Consider the following 20,790-nt stretch of genomic DNA (forward strand, 5'->3'; position numbering starts at 1 on the left):
CCCTCTCCCCCATCCCTCCCCTCTCCCCCTATCCCTCCCCTATCCCTCCCCTCTCCCCCTATCCCTCCCCTCTCCCATCTCCCCTCTTCCTTCCCCTCTCCCCCTATCCTTCCCCTCTTCTCCCATCCCCCCTCTCCCTGCCCCTCTCCCCCTATCCCTCCCCTCTCCCCCTCTCCCCTCTCCCTGTCCCTCTCCCCCACCACTCCCCTCTCCCCTCTCCCTGCCCCTCTCCCCTATCCCTCCCCTCTCCCTGCCCCTCTCCCCTATCCTTCCCTCCTCTCCCCCTATCCCCCCCTACCCCTATCCCCTCTCTCCCTATCCCTCTCCTCTCCCCCTATCCCTCCCCTCTCCCCCCCATCACTCCCCTCTCCCCCTATCCCTCCCCTCTCCCCTATCCCTCCCCTCTCCCTTCTCTCTGCCCCTCTCCCCCTATCCTTCCCCCCTCTCCCCCATCCCCCACCCCCCTCTCCCCTATCCTCCCCTCTCCCCCTATCCCTCCCCTCTCCCCCCTATCACTCCCTTCTCCCCCTATCCCTCCCCTCTCCCCCTATCCCTCCCCTCACCCCCTATCCCTCCCCTCTCCCCCTATCCCTCCCCTCTCCCCCTATCCCTCCCCTCTCCCCCCTATCCCTCCCCTCTCCCCCATCCCTCCCCTCTCCCCCCATCCATCCCCTCTCCCCCTATCCCTCCCCTCTCCCCTATCCCTCCCCTCTCCCCCCTATCCCTCCCCTCTCCCCCATCCCCCCTCTCTCCCCCCATCGCTCTCCCTCTCCCCCCATCCCCATTGGTTAATAGTAGATCACAAACCTCGTGGTGTCTAACTATGCCAGCCATTCCCTGTGTCCCCTCTGCCATCTCTGTGTATCTCTTTGGTTCTGAACTTCCTCATTAACCTGCTCATTCTGGTTCAGAACTGTTCCAACCCTCCCTCCCTCATCCTGGCATGAACCTACAAATCCCCATCCCAGTCCCCTCCTATTCCCAGGCTCGAGAGAATCTCATCAAGGCGGTGTCGCCCCATCTCATCTGCTCGTTGATGTGCGGAGGGAAGGAATGTCGCTATGAGGGGCCCGATGGTTGGACCCTGCAGCAGCAAGCGATCCGGGGCTTGTTCTCAGCATGGTAGGTCAGTCAACAGGGGCACTTATCCACAGGGGTTGGAAGTCAAATAGCAAGGGGGCTGGGAGTAAGAAGTGAAGTCAGGTGGAGAAGGGGAACCAAGTTTAGGTATATGCTACCCAGAAAAAGGCGCTGAGTGTAAATGGGGGTCGAGAAAGAATTTTTTTATAGAGCAAAAAAACTACAAGTGCTGAAACATGAAGAGAAAGTGCTGGAAACAGTCAGCAGGTCAGTCAGCATCTGGGGAGAGCAGGAATTGTTAACATTCCAGGTATAGGTCCTTCATCAGAGTGTTCATAGAATCATAGAAGGATACAACACAGAAGGAGGCCATTCGGCTCATTGTGCCTGTGAAAGAGCTATCTAAATAGTCCCGCTCCCCTGCTCTTTCTCCATAGCAAATTGTTCCTTTCAAGTGTTTATCCAATTCCTTTTTGAAAGTTACTTTTGAATCTGCTTCCACCGCCCTTTCAGGCAGTGCGTTCCAGATCATGACAACTCGCTGAATAAATTATTTTCCTCATGTCGCCTCTGGTTCTTTTGCCAATTACCTTAAATGCGTGTCCTCTGGTTTCCGACCCTCCTGCCAGTGGAAATAGTTTCTCCTTATTTACTCTATCAAAACCATTTATGATTTTGTACACCTTTAACAAATCTCCCATTTACATTCACTGCTCTAAGGAGAATAATCCCAGCTTCTCCCATCTCTCCACATAACCGAAGTCCCTCATCCCAGGAACCATTCTAGTAAATCTCATCTGCACCTTCTCCAAAGCCTTGACATCCTTCCTAAAGCGTGGTGCCCAGAATTGGCCACAATTCTCCAGCTGAGGCCTAAACAGTGTTTTACAAAGGTTTAGCATAACTTCCTTTGTTTTGTGCTCTATTCCACCATTTATAAAGCCCAGGAACCCGTAACAGCCTTCTCAACTTGTCCTGCCACCTTCAAACATTTGTGTACATACACCCCCCCCAGATCTCTCTGTTCTTGCAACCCCTTTAAAATTGTACCATTTAGTTTATATTGCAGTGGGTACTATCTACAGATGCAATGCAGCAACTCACCAAGGCTTCTTCGACAGCACCTCCCAAACCCAAGTCCTCTACCACCTAAAAAGACAAGGGTAGCAAGCCCATGGGAACATCACCACCTCCAAGTCACACATCCATCCCGACTTGGACATATATCGCCATTCCTTCATCGTTGCTGGATCAAAATCTGGAACTCCCTCCCTAACAGTACTGTGGAAGCACCTTCACCACACGGACTGTAGCGGTTCAAGAAGGTGGCCCACCACCATCTTCTCAAGGGGACTTCTGGATGGGCAATAAATGCTGGCCTTTCCAGCGATGCCCACATCCTGAGGATGAATAATAAGAAAAGAAAGATGGGGTTGATATGTCTCTCTCCCTCTCTCCCTCTCTCTCTCTAGGGTTACTGATGACATCTTGGCCATGGCAAGACCATCTACGGAGCTCATTAAGAAGTTCAACATCATCGAGCAGTTCAAAAGGTAGGTGCTGACAGTGGGGACAACATGGTATCAGACTGACCCGCGAGCACAGCTGCCTGTTAATCATGGACTTACTGAAACACAGAATCTTCAGAGTTAATAGAATGCACTGTGTAATCCACTGGTAACCCCTGGTTACATGGTATTAGCAGCAAACTAGGCGATTTCCGTTCACATCTCCCAGGCACCTCTAACTGATTAAAGTAGTCTTACCGCAGTCAAAAGGGAACCCTCTCCCAGGATTATCGCTGCGAGTTGCCCAAAGCAAGCTAATCGGAGACTGTCAGCGCAGAGTTAATCAGAGAGAGTCAGCATGGGGTTAATCAGAGAGAATCAGCACGGGATTAATCAGAGAGAATCAGCACGGGGTTAATCAGAGAGTCAGCACGGGGTTAATCAGAGAGTCAGCGCGGGGTTAATCAGAGAGTCAGCACGGGGTTAATCAGAGAGAGTCAGCACGGGGTTAATCAGAGAGTCAGCGCGGGGTTAATCAGAGAGTCAGCACGGGGTTAATCAGAGAGTCAGCACGGGGTTAATCAGAGAGTCAGCGCGGGGTTAATCAGAGAGAGTCAGCACGGGATTAATCAGAGAGAATCAGCAAGGGGTTAATCAGAGATTCAGCACGGGGTTAATCGGAGAATCAGCACGGGGTTAATCAGAGAGTCAGCACGGGGTTAATCAGAGAATCAGCACGGGGTTAATCAGAGATTCAGCACGGGGTTAATCAGAGGGAGTCAGTACGGGGTTAATCAGGGAGTCAGCGCGGGGTTAATCAGGGAGTCAGCACGGGGTTAATCAGAGAGATTCAGCACGGGGTTAATCAGAGAATCAGCACGGGGTTAATCAGAGAGTCAGCACGGGGTTAATCAGAGAATCAGCACGGGGTTAATCAGAGATTCAGCACGGGGTTAATCAGAGAGAGTCAGCACGGGGTTAATCAGAGAGTCAGCAAGGGGTTAATCGGCGATTCAGCACGGGATTAATCAGAGAGTCAGCACGGGGTTAATCAGAGGGAGTCAGTACGGGGTTAATCAGGGAGTCAGCGCGGGGTTAATCAGGGAGTCAGCACGGGGTTAATCAGAGAGAGTCAGCACGGGGCTAATGAGAGGGAGTCAGCACGGGGTTAATGAGAGGGAGTCAGCACGGGGTTAATCAGGGAGTCAGCGCAGGGTTAATCAGAGAGTCAGCACGGGGTTAATCAGAGAGCCAGCACGGGGTTAATCAGAGAGCTAGCACGGGGTTAATCAGAGATTTTTGCAGCATGACAGCTACAGGAAAAATGCAGGGAACAGCGCCAGCCCTTATACATGGACTTCTTTGACCTTACAAAGACCTTTGGCACTGTCAACCGCGAGGGTCTATGGCGTGTCCTCCTTAGTTTCGGATGCCCCAAAAGTTTGTCACCATCCTATGCCTGCTCCATGACGACATGCAGGCCGTGATCCTTACCAACGGATCCATCACAGACCCAATCCACATCCGGACCGGGGTCAAACAGGGCTGTGTCATTGCCCCAAGCCTCTTCTCAATCTTTCTCGCCGCCATGCTCCACCTCACAGTCAACAAGCTCCCTGCTGGAGTTATACTAAATTACAGAACCAGTGGGAACCTGTTCAACCTGCGCCATCTCCAGGCCAGATCCAAAACCTCTGTCGTCGAGCTACAGTATGCGGACGACGCCTGCGTCTGCGCACATACAGAGGCTGAACTCCAGGACATAGTCGGCATATTTACTGAGGCGTACGAAAGCATGGTCCTTACGCTAAACATCCGTAAGACAAAGGTCCTCCACCAACCTGTCCTCGCCGCACAGCACTGCCCCCCAGTCATCAAGATCCACGGCCCTGGACACCGTGGACCACTTCTCATATCTCGGGAGCTTCCTATCAACAAGAGCAGGCATCGACGACGAGATCCAACACCGCCTCCAGTGCGCCAGTGCAGCCTTCGGTCGCCTGAGGAAAAGAATGTTTGAAGACCAGGTGCTCAAAACTGCCACCAAGCTCATGGTCTACAGGGCTGTAGTAATACCTGCCCTCCTGTATGGCTCAGAGACATGGACCCTCCAAGTCTCCCTGATAAAGTGCAACATCTCCACTGACATCTGGGAGTCCCTGGCCCAAGACCGCCCTAAGTGGAGGATGTGCATCGGAGAGGGCGCTGAGCACATTGAGTCTCAACGTCGAGAGCATGCAGAAATCAAGCGCAGGCAGCGGAAAGAGCGTGCGGCAAACCAGTCCCACCCACCCCTTCCCTCAATGACTATCTGTCCCACCTGTGACAGAGTCTGTGGCTCTCATATTGGACTGTTCAGCCACCAAACAACTCACTTCAAGAGTGGAAGCAAGTCTTCCTCGATTCCAAGGGACTGCCTACGATGAATCAGAGAGAGTCAGCACGGGGTTAATCAGAGAATTAGCATGGGGTCCCTTGCCTTGGGGGCTAAGAAATGAAGTTGGTGGTCAGCAGTTTGGTAGGAATGGGGTTAAAGGAGCAGGAGAGAGTCTAATGGATCCAACTAATCATGTGTACCCGACATTGCGGCTACACGTGAGCACCGGACATTCCAACCGTGCTCGCGCCCAGCCGCAGAGCTGCAGCCTCAACCACATTTCATCAGAAGGTTAGGAAATCAAAGCAGAGAGAGGAGAGGGGATCAGAACAGGGAGGGGAGAGGGGATCGGAGCAGAGAGAGGAGAGGGGATCGGAGCGGGGAGGGGAGAGGGGATCAGAGTGGGGAGAGGAGAGGGGATTGGAGCAGAGAGAGAAGAGGGGATCAGAGCGGGGAGAAGAGGGGATCAGAGTGGGGAGAAGAGAGGGGATCAGAGCGGGGAGGGAAGAGGGTATCGGAACGGGGTGGGGAGAGGGGATCGGAGCGGGAAGGAGAGAGGGGATCAGAGCGGGGAGGGGAGAGGGGATCGGAGCGGGGAGGGGAGAGGGGATCGGAGCAGAGAGAGGAGAGGAGATTGGAGTGTGGAGAGGAGAGGGGATCGGAGCGGGGAGGGGAGAGGGGATCAGAGCAGGGAGGGAAGAGGGGATCGGAGCAGAGAGAGGAGAGGAGATTGGAGTGTGGAAAGGAGAGGGGATCAGAGCGGGGAGGGGAGAGGGGATCAGAGCAGGGAGGGAAGAGGGGATCGGAGCAGAGAGAGGAGAGGGGATTGGAGTGTGGAGAGGAGAGGGGATCGGAGCGGGGAGGGGAGAGGGGATCGGAGCGGGGAGGGAAGAGGGGATCAGAGCGGGGAGGGGAGAGGGGATCAGAGCGGGGAGAAGAGAGGGGTTCAGAGTGGGGAGGGGAGAGGGGATCGGAGTGGGGAGGGAAGAGGGGATCAGAGCGGGGAGGGGAGAGGGGATCAGAGCGGGGAGGGGAGAGGGGATCGGAGTGGGGAAGGAAGAGGGGATCAGAGCGGGGAGAAGAGAGGGGTTCAGACCGGGGAGGGGAGAGGGGATCAGAGCGAGGAGAAGAGAGGGGTTCAGAGTGGGGAGGGGAGAGGGGATCGGAGTGGGGAGGGAAGAGGGGATCAGAGGGGAGAGGGGATCAGAGCGGGGAGGGGAGAGGGGATCGGAGTGGGGAGGGAAGAGGGGATCAGAGCGGGGAGAAGAGAGGGGTTCAGACCGGGGAGGGGAGAGGGGATCGGAGTGGGGAGGGAAGAGGGGATCAGAGCGGGGAGGGGAGAGGGGATCAGAGCGGGGAGGGGAGAGGGGATCGGAGCGGGGAGGGGAGAGGGGATCGGAGCAGAGAGAGGAGAGGGGATCGGAGTGGGGAGAGGAGAGGGGATCGGAGCGGGGAGGGAAGAGGGGATTGGAGCAGAGAGAGGAGAGGGGATTGGAGTGTGGAAAGGAGAGGGGATCAGAGTGGGGAGGGGAGAGGGGATCAGAGCAGAGAGAGGAGGGGATTGGAGTGTGGAGAGGAGAGGGGATCGGAGCGGGGTGGGAAGAGAGGGTCAGAGCGGGGAGGGGAGAGGGGATCAGAGCGGGGAGGGGAGAGGGGATTGGAGCAGGGAGGGGAGAGGGGATCAGAGCGGGGAGGGGAGAGGGGATCAGAGCGGGGAGGGGAGAGGGGATCGGAGTGGGGAGGGAAGAGGGGATCAGAGCGGGGAGGGGAGAGGGGATCAGAGCGGGGAGGGGAGAGGGGATCGGAGCGGGGAGGGGAGAGGGGATCGGAGCGGGGAGAGGAAAGGGGATCGGAGCGGGGAGGGGAGAGGGGATCGGAGCGGGGAGGGGAGAGGGGATCGGAGTGGGGAGGGGAGAGGGGATCAGAGCGGGGAGAAGAGAGGGGTTCAGAGTGGGGAAGGGAGAGGGGATCGGAGCGGGGAGGGGAGAGGGGATTGGAGCGGGGATCAGAGCGGGGAGGGGAGAGGGGATCAGAGCGGAGAGGGGAGAGGGGATCGGAGCGGGGAGAAGAGAGGGGTTCAGAGTGGGGAGGGGATCAGAGCGGGGAGGGGAGAGGGGATCGGAGCGGGGAGAGGAAAGGGGATCGGAGCGGGGAGGGGAGAGGGGATCGGAGTGGGGAGGGGAGAGGGGATCAGAGCGGGGAGAAGAGAGGGGTTCAGAGTGGGGAGGGGAGAGGGGATCGGAGTGGGGAGGGGAGAGGGGATCAGAGCGGGGAGAAGAGAGGGGATCAGAGCAGGGAGAAGAGAGGGGTTCAGAGTGGGGAGGGGAGAGGGGATCGGAGCGGGGAGAGGAGAGGGGATCGGAGCGGGGAGGGGAGAGGGGATCGGAGTGGGGAGGGGAGAGGGGATTGGAGGGGAGCTCGAGGGGAGAGAAGGTCAGGAACTTGGGGGGAGGTCAGGAAGTTGGCAGGGGGAGGGCACGGAGGACCAGTGGGAAGAATGTGATCCAGGTCTAAAGCGAAGGGCAATGAGAGTGAGAACGTGATCGAGATGGGAAGACAGATCACGTTCTCCCTCTCTCTTAGACGTGGATCATGTTCTTCCAGCCTCACCCCCACCCCCTTTATATCTGCACAATGTTCTCTCATCCTTACCCCTAGATTTGGAATATGGTCTTAACCATGAACGGCAGTGATTTGATTTCTCGGAATGCCCAGTGCATGTGGGGCAAGTGATATTATTTGACTGGACAAAATCCGGAAGTCATGACACTGTCACTATTCAGTTCGTACCCAATAAACCTGTTAAACAATCCGTGACCCTCGCACAATGTCCCATCAGTCATCGCAGCTCTCACCCAGAGTATTTAGTTTGACGGAGTGACAGGTACTTCCTGTTTTCGTTTGACCCGTGATGTCATCCTGCGCAGGAGCCAGGCCACTTGATGATGTCATTCTCAGCGCATACTAAAAATCTACAGTTCTGCTAGTGCTGTCACTTGCAATTACATCACCCTCACCTGTTCTCGTTGAATGAAATGTGCCTCACTAAACCAACCTTGCAACTCAAATTATGTAAAATAATCTCTGGTGTGGATTTCACTCGGCAAATCAGGCAACATTTACGGAAAGTGAAGCAGTATTAACATTTCACGTTCTGTTGAAAGGCCATCAACCTGAAACGTTAAGTCTGCTTCTCTCTCCACAGATGCCTGACTTGCTGAGCCTTTCCAGCATTTTAAGTTACATTACTCAACTGGTGATTGGAAGGAGGTCGACAGAGCAGGCTGTATGTGGCAGAGTGAGAGTTATCTTGGTTTTCTAGGTGACCCTCCACAATATTAGCTAGGTGCCACTGTCATGGCTGCACTGGAACAGTTTCACTGGAGCAGCCTACTTGTGACAATGATTGGATCAAATTACACATTGCAGAGACTTCCAGCAAACAGGATCAAATTTCACATTCCAGACAAAGTGTTGGGTGTGTCTTTCCCTCCAAGGGGACCAATCAGAAATCTGGTCCAAACCACTTATGATGCAAATAAATGCAGCCATCTCCTGATTGGCTCACCACAGATTGCACCCCCCACCCCCGACCCCCGGACTCTCCTAGTGACCTCAGCTGGCATCGCAGTCTCTGGGTCCGTGACAGACGCTCGCAGTTCGCCAGTTGTTGTTGAGTTTTCTCCTCCGTATTCTAAAGGGCACTGAGGCCAATTATAGCTCCTCCCCCCACCCCGCTGACTGCTAGTCCTTTGATACAAGTGTGATTCCAGTTGGACATAGCCCGTAAGAACCAATGCTGTTTCCTTTTTTCCCCACAGCTTAAACATCAAGTCCGTGATAAACCTGCAGGTACCTGGCGAGCATGGTCATTGTGGAGATCCCTTGGAGTTAAAGAGTGGGTTTTCATATTTACCAGAGACCTTCATGGAGAATGATAGTAAGTCTTATCATACAGGCTGACCGCCCTTTAACCCTGAAAAAATTAAATATTATTAATAACTCCCAGATGTGGACAACGATAAGGATGATGTTTATCATTTATCTCCTGGAAGATTAGCCCTGAAACCGTGTACATGGACCACTGAAGCCGAGGTGTGTCACTCCTGGTTTGCTGATGACCCAAGGGCACCACGAATTGACCCCTCCCCCTCGAATCTCCGACCCCTGCTCCCATCGAGTGAGACAGCCGCTACGGCAGAGTCTCCGAACCTTGGGAACTATCGTGTCCCAGACAACTGGCCTGTGGGTTTAACTTTGTGGAGAGGCTGTAACCATGGCAACCTGCCACTGCATGCAAATGATATTGTCCTGTTACATGTCTGGCAGAAATATTTGTCCCCTTTAATGTTATTTCGGTGTGTATTTAACGCTGGAAATGTCAGATTCACTTTAATCATTGAAAGAGATTTGCTTCTGAGGATCGGATGTGAAATGAGTTTGGTCTGCCTCAATCCACTTCTTGTGGGCTTGATCCCTGGCACAAAAAAATCCACGATTAAGTGTAAGTTTGGCTCAGTTGGTAGCGCTCTCACCTCTGAGTCAGGAGCTGGTGGGTTTGACTTGAGTTCATAATCTAGGCTGACACTTCAGTGCAGTGCCGAGGGAGTGCTGCACTGGGAGATGCCATCTTTCAGATGAGACGGTTAAACCAAGGCCCTTTCTGTCCTCTCAGGTGGATATAAAAGATCCCATGGCAGTATTGTTTTTTAAGTTCTCCCCAGTATCCTGGCCATCATTCATCTCTCAACCAACATCACTGAAACAAATTAACTGGTCATTCATCTCACTGTTGTACACTAATTGGATGCTGTTTCCGTACATTATAATAGTGACTGCAGTTCAACAATAATTCATTGACTGTGAAGCTCTTTGACACGTCTTGAGGATGTGAAAGGCACTATATAAATGCAAGTCCTTCCTTTATAATCGGAACTAAATTTTCAATCTCACTTGCAGGAGCTTCAGTTTAGCTGTTGTGGTTTAATGGGGATGTGTTATACTGGTCTAGTGGTGGGAAGGGTAGGTCTAAGGCTCAATGGCATCGGCAGACCAGCAGGAACTGTGCTCACAGAATGATCCCTGTGCTAGAACAAGTAGGCCCGGGGCTCCCCCAATATTGAACACTGACCGATTTGGTGCCAGTCCCTTTCAGGCCCGCCTGTTAGGCTGCGTGTTGACCAAGTTTTCTTGAATGCAGTCAGCCCAATGAGGGAAAGGAGGCATCAAACAGACCTCCGGCTCCTTATTCGCATATTTGAGGTAGGGGGCCCAAATGCCTCTTTTGATGCCTATCCCAATATAGCTGCAGTGCACCTCTAGCTCAGAATGAATGCACGCTGCCCGCCATGTTGGAGCCTTTATAAAATGGCATGGCGTCATTGAATGTCCAGGCAAATAACCTGTGCTGTAACTACCCTGGGAGTGTTTGATGGGACAATGTAGAGGGAGCTTTACTCTGTATCCAACCCATGCTGTACTTGCCCTGGGAGCGTTTGATGGGACAGTGTAGAGGGAGCTTTACTCTCTATCTAACCCGTGCAGTACCTGCCCTGGGAGTGTTTGATGGGATAGTGTAGACGGAGTTTTACTCTCTATCTAACCTGTGCAGTACCTGCCCTGGGAGTGTTTGATGGAATACTGGAACACAAAAAGATGCATGATTCCCCTGTGCCGCATCTCTGCTCTCTCCTCACATTTACACAGCAAACAGGTCCTGCATGCTCCAGTTACAGGCTGACACTGTGTAATCTCCCTGCCTGTAATTAAAGATCTCCGTTTCTATTTACACTTGGCTCAGCAATAAGTGTCCTCGTCTGAGGGATTGAATACACAAAGCTAGTTATCACTTCCCCGAATGTTTTGGAGATGGGGACTGAGGTCGGGCTGGTGTCAGGGGCCTGTTGCTGACACTGATAACCAGGACTGTGAAGCTCATGATTTGCAAATGATTATTATAATAATTATTTTTTATTGGGTGTATAGAATAGCGCATCGATTCAATGGTTTAACGGACTCGAGTCCTCCCAGGTTAAATTACTCCGAATGTGCTCCTTTATTGTCTCTGCACGTGGATCCTGTCAGGCCTACAGGCTGTCTAATTATGGGCTGCAGCATTCAGTTTTTGAATTAGCAAGAAAGGAAAGGAGAGAGAGAAAGTAAGAGAGAGAAAAAGGAATAAAGAGAAAGCAAGTCAGAGAGAGACAGAGAGATAGAAAGTGAATGAGAGAAAGACAGGCCCCAGTTGGAATCTTATCAAATCTGGCAGAAACGTCTAAAAGTGTGTCATCAGATAAATTACTTTGGCATTACGTATGTAAACGTAGTGCACAGCAAGATCCCACAAGCAGCAATGAGATAAATGATCAGTTAATCCATTTTTTTATTATGTTGTTTGAGGGCGTGGAAGTGTGTATGTGAGTGTGAAAGTGTGTGTATATAAAAGTGAAAGTGTGTGTGAGTGTGAATAGGTTAACAGAGAACAGTGATTTAGTGTGTGTGTGTGTGTGTGTTTTAGGCTGGTGCCTGGGTGAGTTAGTGTGTGTATCTATAAGTGTGTGTATAAAGACAAATGACTTTCTTTTATATAGCGCCTTTCACAATTTCAGGACATCGCAAAGCACTTTACAGACAATTAAGTACTTTTGGAGTATAGTCATTGTTGTAGAGGGTGCAGTGTCACTGTGCTACAGACACACACCTCATCGTAGACTGACTGCAACAAGGATACTCAAAATGATTGCAATCGGAGCGGGACTTCTCCCAGGTTGTTATAGGGAGGAACTTCCTTTCCTGGCCCACTGGCCCTCTTATAATTCCCACCCTCTTTTCTCATTTGCAGTTTACTTCTTTAACTTTGGAATGGCGGATTTCGGCGTCTCCTCGCTGGTTCGTGTGCTGGACGCAGTGAAGGTCACATCGTTCGCCGTACAGGAGGGGAAGGTGGCCGTGCATTGTCACGCGGGACTCGGGAGAACAGGTCTGTCAAGAGAACCATTCCTCTAATAACGTCGCTGGAGACACACAGCAGGTGGATAAGCTCCTGAAAGGGAGTGATAGAGAGGGATCTCGTGTCAAAAGACCATGGATGCTGGGGGTCAATGGAACTTTCTAGACTGAGGTCGACAGATTTTTGTTGGGAAAGAGTAGAGCGGGATATGGAGCAAAAGTGGGTTGATGGAATTAGGGTACAGATCAGCCACGATACAATTGTACAGTGGAACATTCTCGAGGGGCTGAATGGCCTCCTCCTGTTCCTACATACACACACTGGGAAAACTTGTTTTATTCCTCTCTTGTCAGCCGTGGCTCAGTGGGTAACTTTCTTGCCTCTGAGTCAGAAGGTCGTGCATTCAAGTCTCAATCCAGAGTCTTGAGCACAAAATCTAGGCTGATACTCCAGTGCAGTGCCGGGGGAGTGCTGCACTGATGAAGGTGCTGTCTTTCGGATGAGACGGTAAACCGAGGCCCCGACCGCCAACTCAGGTAAAAGATCCTATTCGAAGAAAAGCAGGGGAGTTCTCCCAGGTGTCCTGGTCAATGTTTATCCCTTAACAAAAATCACTGAACAAAACAGATGATCTGGTCTTTATCACATTGCTGTTTGCGGGAGCTTGCTGTGCGCAAATTGGCTGCTGCGTTTCCCACATTACAACAATGACTACACTCCAAAAAAGCTACTAAATTGGCTGTAAAGTGCTGAGGTTGTGAAAGGTGGTTTAGAAATGCAAGTAACTAATCGAGCAAACCGGTTGGTTATCTGCGGTGTGTTATCAAAAATAATTACAGACTCACTCGTTCCATGTAACCAGGAGCAACAGATTAGCCGATTTTATCTTGATGGGCACTGAAAGTGAAAGCTGATTGAATTTCAGTGTGTATATTCCGATCAGTGCTGTTTCGGTACAAATACTTAGTGCCAAGTTTCTGTTTGTATATTTTTAACATGTGTAGCCTGAATTGATTCTGAAACAATCAGCAGAACTCGCAGTGGACCCCTCACTGAGTCCTGACGGCTGCACTACCGGCTGGTGAAGGAAATCAGTGAAGAGGCAGCACGGGCTCTGGTCACAATTTTTCAAGAAGAGAGACAAGGATAAACTGGGTGTCTATAGCCAGTTAGTCTAATGTTAGTTGTATGCAAAATCTTCAGAATCCATGATTCATAGAACTACATAGAAATTACAACACGGCACCAGGCCATTCGGCCCAACCAGTCCGTGTGGGTGTTTATCCTCAACACGAGCAGTATCCTAATCCCAGGTGCCCACCTGTTCCCATTTCCTGCAAACACCTGTCTAACTTACTTCAGTTATGAGGAAAGGTTGGAATAGTTAAGACTGTTCTCCTTGGAACAGAGAAGGTTAAGAGGTGACCTAATAGAGTTTTTCAAGACGTTGAGATGTTTGATAGAGCAGAGGGAGATAAACGATTCCCTCTGGTGAGTGGGTCAATAACCAGAGATCACAGATTTAACAATCATTGGCAAAATATCTAGAGGGGCAATGAGAAGAGATGTTTCCACTCAGAGAGTTGTTGGGATCTGGAACGCTCCACTTGAAAAGGATGCTGATTCCATGAACAGTTTTAAAAGGGAGTTGGCCAGGTACACGAGGATGAGGAGCTTACAGGGTTATGAACAAAAAGTGGGGTTGTGGAACTAAGCACAGACATGACGGGTTGAATGGCCTCATTCTATGCAGTAAGTTTCTAAGCTTCTATGATTCTAACCTGTTCAGAAATATTGACATGGTCTCTGCTTCAATAACTATTTCTACTGGTACATTCACACCCTCTGTAAAAAGAATTCTCCTGCTCTCTGTCCTAAATGTCCTACAATTAATGTCATATCTACGTCTCCTCATTGTGGAGCCCTCAATCACTGAAAACAGTCTGTTTCCATCTACCCCACCACAACCCTTCAGAAATTTAAATACCTCTAGCAAATCACCCCGTACTCGCTGTTCTATAAAAACAGTCCCAGTTCTTCAAGTCATTCTTTGTATTTGTATTTTCTCATTCCAGACAGCAAGCTGTTGAATCTGTGCTGTACCCTCTCTATTGTTTCAACATCCCAATTATAGCGTGGACCCCCAAACTGCACACCGTACTCCAACTGTGGTCTTACTGAGGTTTCAAATAGAATCGCCATTACATCTAAATTCAAGATAACATTATTGAGCATTTAGAAATACAAGGACAGCCAGCAAAGGCAAGTTAGTGTTTAACAAATAGGTCCTTTGAAGAAGCAACTGATTGGATAGATGGATAGTGCAGGAGATGTAGTTTATATGCATGAGTTTGGAGCCGTTTCAACCCAATAGTTGACAACTGACCCTTGACTTTTCCCGTGAACACACAGCTGTACTTAACTCAGCACGAGACAGAACTAAGAGAAGGAAATTTCCGGAAGTACTTTGGGTCATTCAGCATCAGTAAAGCGAAGAGGCAAGAACTCACTGGGTTTAAAGATGTGCAAAGGGTTCCGTTCTTCATCCCCAATTTGCATCGCTTCACCATTGGCAGCCGTGCCTTCAGCTGCCTTGGCTCTAAGTTCTAGAATTCCCTCCCTAAATCTCTCCGCCTCTCTACCTCTCTCCTCCTTTAAGTTGCACCTTAAAACTTACCTCTTTGACTCACCTGGCCTAAAATCTCCTTATGTGGCTCAGTGTCAATTTTTGTTTGATACTCGCTCCTGTGAAGCATCTTGGGAAGTTTTACTACGTCAAAGGTGCTATATTTTCATATTTATGAAAGGATATACTTGCTTTGGAAGCAGTTCGGAGAAGGTTCATGATATGTCCTTACTATACATTATAAATGCACACGAGGCCCATAATTTAGGGAAGGTCACTCTGTGACCAGTTACCTTTATTACCAAGACCTCAAGTGATGAAGGTGGGTGGAGCTTCCCCTTTTATACCTGAAAGTCCAGGTTAGGAGTGTCTCCCACAAGTTTGCCCCTTGTGGTCAATGTTCTCAAGGTGTACAACTTAGGTCAGCTTATACATGGGTTACAATAATAGTTGAATACATGACATCACCTCCCCCCAAAGTCTTATTGGGATCACAGGTTAAGTCTCTCTGGTGGTTTATGCTTCCTTGTAGAGCGCCTGAGTTGGGCTCCGGTTGTGGGGTGCTGGCCTGAGTGTCTGCTGTTTGCGGTGCCTCAGGCCTGTCCGGACTGCCCACAGAGATGGGGCTCTCCTCCACTTGGTTCCGGTGTTCGGTCACCTGTGGTGGAGTAAACTCTACGTCGTGTTCTTCCTCTGCTTCTTCTATGGGGTTGCTGAACCTCCTTTTAGTTTGATCCACGTGTTTGTGGCAGATTTGTCCATTGGTAAGTTTAACTACCAAAACCCTATTCCCCTCTTTGGCAATCACAGTGCCTGCAAGCCATTTGGGCCCTGCAGCTTAATTAAGGACAAAAACACGGTCATTGACATCAATACATCGCGCCCTCGCATTCCTGTCATGGTAGTCACATTGTGACTGACGCCTGCTCTCAACAATTTCTTTCATGGTGGGGTGTAAAAGGGATAACCTGGTTTTGAGCGTCCTTTTCATTAGCAGCTCTGCGGGTTGAACCCCTGTGAGCGAGTGTGGTTGGGATCTATTGGCCAACAGGAGGCATGATAAGCGGCTTTGTAGGGAACCCCCTTGGATTCTGAGCATCTCCTGTTTGATTATCTGCACTGCTCGTTCCGCCTGGCCGTTTGAGGCCGGCTTGAACGGTGCCGTTCTGACATGGTTGATTCCATTGCCTGCCATGAAGTCCTGGAATTCAGTGCTTGTGAAGCATGGGCCATTGTCGCTGACCAAGACATTCGGCAGACCATGGGCGGTGAGCATTGCCCGTAGACTTTCTACCGTGGCAGAGGATGTGCTTGAATTTAAAATGGCACACTCAATCCATTTGAAGTAGGCGTCTACTCCAACCAAAAACATTTTTCCCATGAAAGGACCTGCGTAGTCCACATGGATGCGTGACCATGGCTTGGCGGGTCAGGACCAGGGGCTAAGTGGGCTTCCCTGGATGTGTTGCCCAGCTGAGCACACGTGTTGCACCTGCGAACACAAAGTTCCAGTTATGCATCTATCCCTGGCCACCAAACATGTGACCTGGCAATTGCCTTCATCATGACAATGCCCGGGTGCTCATTGTGAAGTTCTCTGATAAACACCTCTCTCCCCCTCTGGGGCATGACTACTCAGTTTCCACACAGTAGGCAATCGGCCTGAATCGAGAGTTCATCCTTGCACCTATGAAACGGTTTAAATTCCTCAGGGCATGCCCCGTACGTGGCTGCCCAGTCCCCATTTAGGACACATTTCTTAACTAAAGGGAGTAGCGAGTCTTTATTTGTCCAGACTTTAATCTGACGGGCTGTCACAGGTGAGCCTTCGCTTTCGAAAGCTTCAACAGCCATGACCATCTCAGCATCATGCTCAGTTGCCCCCTCAGTGGTGGCTAGTGGGAGCCTGCTGAGTGCATCGGCGCAGTTTTCAGTGCCGATTTGTGTAGTCATAGGCGGCTAACGTAAGTGCCCATCTCTGTATGTGGGCCGATGCATTCGCATTTATGGCTTTGTTGTCGACCAAAAGGGACGTTAGGGGTTTGTGATCTGTCTCCAGCTCAAATTTCCTGCCAAACAGGTACTGGTGCATTTTCTTTACTGCATATACACATGCTAGCGCTTCCTTTTCTACCATCCCATAGCTCCTTTCTGCTTGGGACAGACTTCTGGAAGCATAAGCTACCGGCTGTAACTGACCATTGGCATTCACATGCTGCAACACACACCCGACACCATAGGACGACGCATCGCACATTAAAACAAGTTTCTTACACGGGTCATATAATGTTAACAGTTTGTTGGAGCATAACAAGTTACATGCTCTATCAAAAGCCCTTTCCTGGCTGTCCCCCCAGACCCCCAATCGCAACCCTTGCATAGGAGCACGTGTAGCGGCTCTAACAGCGTGCTCAATTTGGGAAGAAAGTTACCAAAATAGTTCAGGAGCCCCAGGAACGAACGCAGCTCCGTCGTGTTATGGGGTCTGGGTGCTCTCTGGATTGCTTCCATTTTGGACGCAGTCGGTCTGATCCCGTCTGCTGCTACCCTCCTCCCCAGGAATTCTACGTCTGGAGCTAAGAAGACACACTTCGCCTTTTTCAGTCGCAGCTCTACCTGGTCCAGTCTGTGTAGCACTTCCTCCAGGTTGTGGAGGTGTTCTTCAGTATCGCGACCCATGATGAGGATGTCGTCTTGAAAAACCACCGTCCTTGGAATCGACTTGAGGAGACTTTCCATATTTCGCTGAAAGATCGCGGCGGCCAAACGAATCCCGAATGGACATCTGTTGTACTCAAACAACCCCTTGTGTGTCATGATGGTGGTCAGCTTCTTGGAATGACACCCGATTAATGGTGGCCTTGTAATCGCCACATATCCTGACCGACCCATCCGCCTTGAGCACCGGCACAATCGGGCTCGCCCAGTCACTGAATTCGACTGGCGAGATGATGCCTTCCCTCAGCAGGCGGTCCAATTTGCCTTCTATCTTTTCCCGCATCACGTACGGCACCGCTCTGGCCTTGTGGTGTACTGACCTGGCGTCCGGGTTTATGTGAATCACTACCTTGGCCCCCATGAAAGTGCCGATGCCGAGTTGAAATAATGAGTCAAATTTGTCCAGGACCCGTGAGTATGATACTCGCTCCACAGAAGAAATTGCATTGACATCGCCCCATTTCCAGTTCATGACAGCAAGCCAACTCCTCCCCAGTAGTGCGGGACCCTCCCCCGGGACAATCCAGAGTGGCAATCTGTTCTCTGAATCTTTGTGGGTCACGACTACTGTGGCGCTGCCTAGCACCGGAATGATCTCCTTTGTATATGTCCGTAGCTGTGCGTCAATCGGCAATAATTTTGGCCTCCTGGCCTTGGACGCCCACAATCTTTCGAACTATTCGATACTCATCAGGGACTGGCCAACCCCGTGTCTAGCTCCATTAATACTGGGATGCCATTGAGGAGCACTATCATCATTATCGGTGGCGTCCTGGTATATGAACTGTATATGTGCTCCACATGAACTCGCTGAACTTCAGCTTCCAGCGATTTCCCCCAGTATTCATTTGGCCTCATAGGGCTTACATTGGCTTCCTGCTCATACACTCCAAGTGACCACTGACGTTGCAGATTCTGCGGGTATATTGCTGATATCTGCAAGCTCTGGCTGGGTGTTTGCCTCCACACCTCCAGCATGAGCTGCAGGCCCCGTTGTTAGAAACAAAAGGTCCATTACCAGTCGATCGTCTCTGACTGTCTCTGTAACTGTCCTTAAGTGCACCATTAACAGGTGTTGATGGCCCCATTACTGGCCGCATTGTCCATTGCGATGGCATGAATCGCCGTTCAGCTAGCCATTGTCTCTGTTGAATTCCCCCTTTGGGTTTGACTACATGCTCGGGCATATCCGATTGCCCTTATCTGCCTGGAGAACTGTGTGCCGCATTAACAATGTTGACTCCCTGGTCGTTTGCTGCATTCGAGCCAAGATTTTTGTCATACATTATTCTGATCACTTCCTCCCCTGAGATAAATGTCTGGGCTATCAGAGCCGCCGCTTCAAAGATCAAGTCTTTGGTCTCAATCAGTTTCCTGAAAACCCCAGCGTGCCCGATGCCCTCAATAAAGAAGTCTCGCAGCATCTCCGCTCTGCATGCATCTGGGAACTTACATAGGCTCGCCAGTCGCCGGAGATCTGCCATGAAGTCAGGAACACTTTGCCCTTCTCGCCGCCGGTGCATGTAAAACCGGTGTCTCGCCATGTGCATGCTGCTCGCCAGTTTAAGGTGTTCCCCGATCAAGTTACTGAGCTCTTCGAACATCTTGTCCGCCGGCTTCTCTGACGCTAGAAGGTCCTTCATCAGGGAGTACATTCTGGATCCACAAGCCGTCAGGAGATGAGCCCTGTGTTTGTCGGCCGAATCCTGTCCCAACCATTCCTTAGTGACAAAACTTTGCTGTAGTCTCTCAATAAAGTCGTCCTAATCATCACCAACACAGTACCTCTCTTCTGTGCTGCTAGTGGCCATGCTCGCGTGGTTTAAATCCCAGTTTCTCGTCACCAATGATATGTCCTTACTATACAGTATAAATGCACACTCGACCCATACTTGAGCGAAGGTCACTCTGTGACCAGTTACCTTTATTACCAAGAGCTCAAGTGATGAAGGTGGGTGGAGCTTCCCCTTTTATACCTGAAAGTCCAGGTTAGGAGTGTCTCCCACAAATTCACCCCCTTGTGGTCAGTGTTCTCAAGGTGTACAACTTAGGTCAGCTTATACATGGGTCACAATGATAGTTGAATACATGATAGTTCACTAGGTTGATTCCGGGGATGAGGGGGTTGACTTATGAGGAAAGGTTGAGTAGGTTGGGCCGCTAATCATTGGAAATCAGAAAAATGAGAGGTGAACTTATCGAAACGTATAAGATTATGAGGGGGCTTGACAAGGTAGATGCAGAGAGGATGGGGGAGACTAGAACGAGGGGGCATGATATTAGAATAAGGGGCCGCCCATTTAAACAGAGATGAGGAGAAATTTCTTCTCTCAGAGGGTTGTAAATCTGTGGAATTCGCCGTCTCAGAGAGCTATGGAAACTGGGACATTGAATAAATTATAAGTCAGAAATAGACAGTTTCTTAAACGATAAGGGATAAGGAGTTATGGGGAGCGGGCGGGGAAGTGGATCTGAGTCCATGATCAGATCAGCCATGATCTTATTGAATGTAGGAGCAGGCTTGAGGGGCCGTATGGACTACTCCTGCTCATATTTCTTATGTTTTTATGTTTTTATTTCAATGTTGTTTTAACCCTCATTTCACTGAGCACAAAAAAAATAAACCCGTCCTTCACCATCCCTTTCCTTGCTCTGTGACAGGAGTTCTGATCGCCTGTTACCTGGTTTATGCCACGCGGGTCAGCCCCAGCGAAGCTGTGCACTTTGTCCGGATTAAGCGCCCCTGCTCCATCCAGACGCGTACTCAGATTAACCTGGTCTTTGACTTTGCCCAGTTTGTGGACTCTCACAGGACGATTTTCACCAACGCCAGCGTGCACGCCCACTCCGTCACCCTGCGGCAACACCTCCACCGCCAGCGGCACCTCCTGCACGGCTACGAGGCGCGGCAGCTCAAGCACGTGCCCAAAATGGTAGACTTCGCCTGCAAGGGGCTTGTGCGGACAGCCTGTGACAGGGAGGCCTGCGTCACGGTGCAAGTGGAGATCCAAAGGGAGGCGAACGACCGCGCCATGGTCCTGCACATCAGAGAGACCATCGCTTCCTTCCTCACCTCGCCAGAGTTTCTGCAGGCCAACCAGCAGCCAGAAGACCCTGACAATGTACTGCGCCCCCCCGTCGGAGCGGCGGGCTCGATTGAACCAGGTACTCTGTCCGCTGGGAGAACAGAGACTCAGCCCCGCAAAACGCCAAGATTATCACGGCCTCTCAGTGACTCCAACCTCTCCGGACTCACTCACACACATCAAACACAGGTAACCTGAGATATGGCAGGGCCAGGTCACTGTCGGGGACCAATTGTAATCCCGGGCCCATACCGAACAACAAGGAACGTAGCTGGGAATAAGTTACAGAGTGAGTTACAGGCTGGGATCCACGGGGTCCAGCAGTTTATATGTAGTCTAACAGGTACACGGGAGTGAGTTACAGGTAGGGAACTGATCGAAGGGTTCAGCTAGATTTAGTGCATGATAAGGTAGAGAGTGTACATGGGCTGTGGGAGGAGAGTAAA

The 20,790-nt window shown here is 50.8% G+C and overlaps 1 protein-coding gene across 1 annotated transcript in view; it reads left to right on the top strand.

The window, feature by feature from the left end:
* Positions 1-943: 943 nt before the first annotated feature.
* The window catches only part of LOC139278064 (protein tyrosine phosphatase domain-containing protein 1), a 41,016-nt gene continuing 21,169 nt past the window's right edge, over positions 944-20,790 (top strand). The window contains exons 1-5 of the mRNA XM_070896726.1: positions 944-1,122; positions 2,553-2,633; positions 8,787-8,905; positions 11,807-11,944; positions 19,920-20,380. Coding sequence (XP_070752827.1) covers positions 944-1,122; positions 2,553-2,633; positions 8,787-8,905; positions 11,807-11,944; positions 19,920-20,380 — 978 coding nt within the window. The remainder of the gene's footprint in view (positions 1,123-2,552; positions 2,634-8,786; positions 8,906-11,806; positions 11,945-19,919; positions 20,381-20,790) is intronic.

This window comes from Pristiophorus japonicus, chromosome 13 (assembly GCF_044704955.1).
Source record: "Pristiophorus japonicus isolate sPriJap1 chromosome 13, sPriJap1.hap1, whole genome shotgun sequence".
Taxonomy (NCBI): Eukaryota; Metazoa; Chordata; class Chondrichthyes; family Pristiophoridae; genus Pristiophorus; species Pristiophorus japonicus.